We start from the raw sequence: 2,209 nt of genomic DNA, 5'->3' as shown, positions 1-2,209 counted from the left end.
CTATATTTTTTGTATTTAAGGTGGAGGGTTGAATTAATAATATGCCTCAACTCATGGAGCATTACAAACTTTGAATCATGCAAGGCACCCATCTGATTTATATATTTTCTTACATACCACTTTTATCCCAAATCCATTTACCATTTCCCTACACTAAAGAGCAACCATTTTATATGTTAATTGTTTTTTATTCATAAAATGTTTAATATTCCATGCATACACTTTTAAATTGATTTAGTGTTTACATTAAATATCTTCTGTCTACTAATTTTTTCACTATAATCAAACTGTTTTATAGATCTACCCATGTTGCTTTTGGCCATCTAATGTGCTTATAACTATCATATATCCACTATACTTTACATATCAACTCAACCAAGTAACAGAGATCCAGATTAGTGTTAATATATTGGTTAATATATTGTGGAGCCAGACTTTCTGGTTTCCACACTGTCTCTGTCACTTACTAGCTGTGTGACCTGGGTAAGTTACTTAAATCCCCCAGAACTTCAGTTTTTGCATGTGTAAAATAGAAAAAAAAATAGTATCTATGACATTTATGGTTATAAGGATTAAATGAGTTAATGCTGACAAAATAATTAGTGTAATGACTAACATTTAATAAGGTGTTAAATGTTACTATAGTAATATTTAAGAAACTTTTCAATATTCCAAATATTGTGAATCCATGGGAGAAACTGGGATAAATAGGTTTTAGACTTTATGAGTATTATATAAGCAGACTCATTGGTGAAGTAAATTGGAAAGAGGAAAAACATTCAAATGCAAAACATAATGTATAGAACCATCAATTCTACAGGTAACAAAAGCAATTGCTTCAAACTTGAAATAAACCAAGAAATTTTGTTTTCTAATAGTGACTCTTATCTTTAATGATTTCCTAAAACACTGAGTTGTATAACGTTGGAGTTCTTCTAATTTTGATAGAAGATCCAGAGCAATAACATAAACAACAAGAGAATTACAGCATCCAAGTAAGAGCAGAAAGTGGGGAAATATGTTGCATATAGAAAATAGATAATTTTCATTTTTATCAAAATATATGTGGAAAAATATGCATTTTTCTAACTGCATCATTGTCATGTGTGCATAGATATTTGGTCAATTATTGAAGTTTCTAAGGAAAACATCTGAAGACAAATGTTTTATTTAGCTACATATCACGGGTATCTCTCCATTGGCCTGACACTAATGCTTCTGTCACCAGATTAGTATTCTCTTTTTTTAGTGCTCTTTGTTACTGCTCTTTTTTCTAATTATGAAGCTTTTAATACTGCCAACTGATGCCGCCTGTCTACGCTGAAACTGGGCGTAGGTGAGGCGCAAGCTCTGTGCTTGTTCCCATGCCTATTTGCTGTTTTGAAAACATAGTTCAAAGATGAGACTCTAATCTGATCGGTTTGTCCATGATTCATGACTGGTTTATTTAACAATGATTAGCAAATGGGATGGAATATTTTTAGAAGCCATCATTATTCATGTTTGGTTGCTGACTTTGGAATCTTGCTAGAGACTTACTGGTTTCTCAAAAGGCACTTCAGGATCTTCTTTCTCTTTTCTACCTGTTGTAACAATGACAGGCACAAAGGCAGCCGGCGTGTTTCAGCACTTATTGTGTGCATATTGCTATGCGAAGAACTTTATTTACATTTTCTTATTTGATCCTAGCAATATCCTCATGACAATATTATTATTATTCCCATTTTTAGGATGAAGAAACTGAAGTTTAAAGATGTGACGTGATTTGCCCAAGGTCACAAACCTAGTAAGTGAGGGAATAGGAATCTAAACCAGGGAATTCTTACCTTGGAGCCATTATGCTCTGAATCACTAGCAAATATTGTACACTCTGTTTCGTCTATCTGAAGCCTATTTCTTGTATCATTGTTCTAGATAGCTCAATCTTCAGATCCTCTTAAATTGCTGCTACCTTGAGAAAGCTCTTTCTGCTCTCTAATTTGGGCATGCGTCTCTAACATAACCTAGAGCACAAGGCACTAGAAAGAACTCTTTGCTCTCTTTTCTGTTTTTCTGGAATCTTTCCCTGAGGGTCATAACAGTGCCTAGCACCTGTGTTTATTAAAATAATTCATAAACAAATGAGTTTGATGGTTTTCTGTTATTCAAATCAGTGTTACAATTCCATTTACTGCTAGTGATGTTGATGTGTAATGTGTTATAAAGATTT

General features: G+C 33.2%; 1 protein-coding gene across 1 annotated transcript in view; it reads left to right on the top strand.

Moving 5' to 3' along the window:
* Nucleotides 1-1,813, top strand: part of LOC109378149 (ephrin type-A receptor 5-like) — a gene marked incomplete at its 5' end in the record, with an annotated part of 12,464 nt that extends 10,651 nt beyond the window's left edge. The window contains one exon of the mRNA XM_019634610.1: nt 1,731-1,813. Within this exon, the coding sequence (XP_019490155.1) occupies nt 1,731-1,735 (5 nt within the window). The remainder of the gene's footprint in view (nt 1-1,730) is intronic.
* Nucleotides 1,814-2,209: the final 396 nt, after the last annotated feature.

Source organism: Hipposideros armiger, unplaced genomic scaffold, assembly GCF_001890085.2.
Source record: "Hipposideros armiger isolate ML-2016 unplaced genomic scaffold, ASM189008v1 scaffold_1772, whole genome shotgun sequence".
Lineage (NCBI taxonomy): Eukaryota > Metazoa > Chordata > Mammalia > Chiroptera > Hipposideridae > Hipposideros > Hipposideros armiger.
Note: the sequence above shows the minus strand (reverse complement) of the source record. Positions and strands in the feature narration are given on the sequence as shown.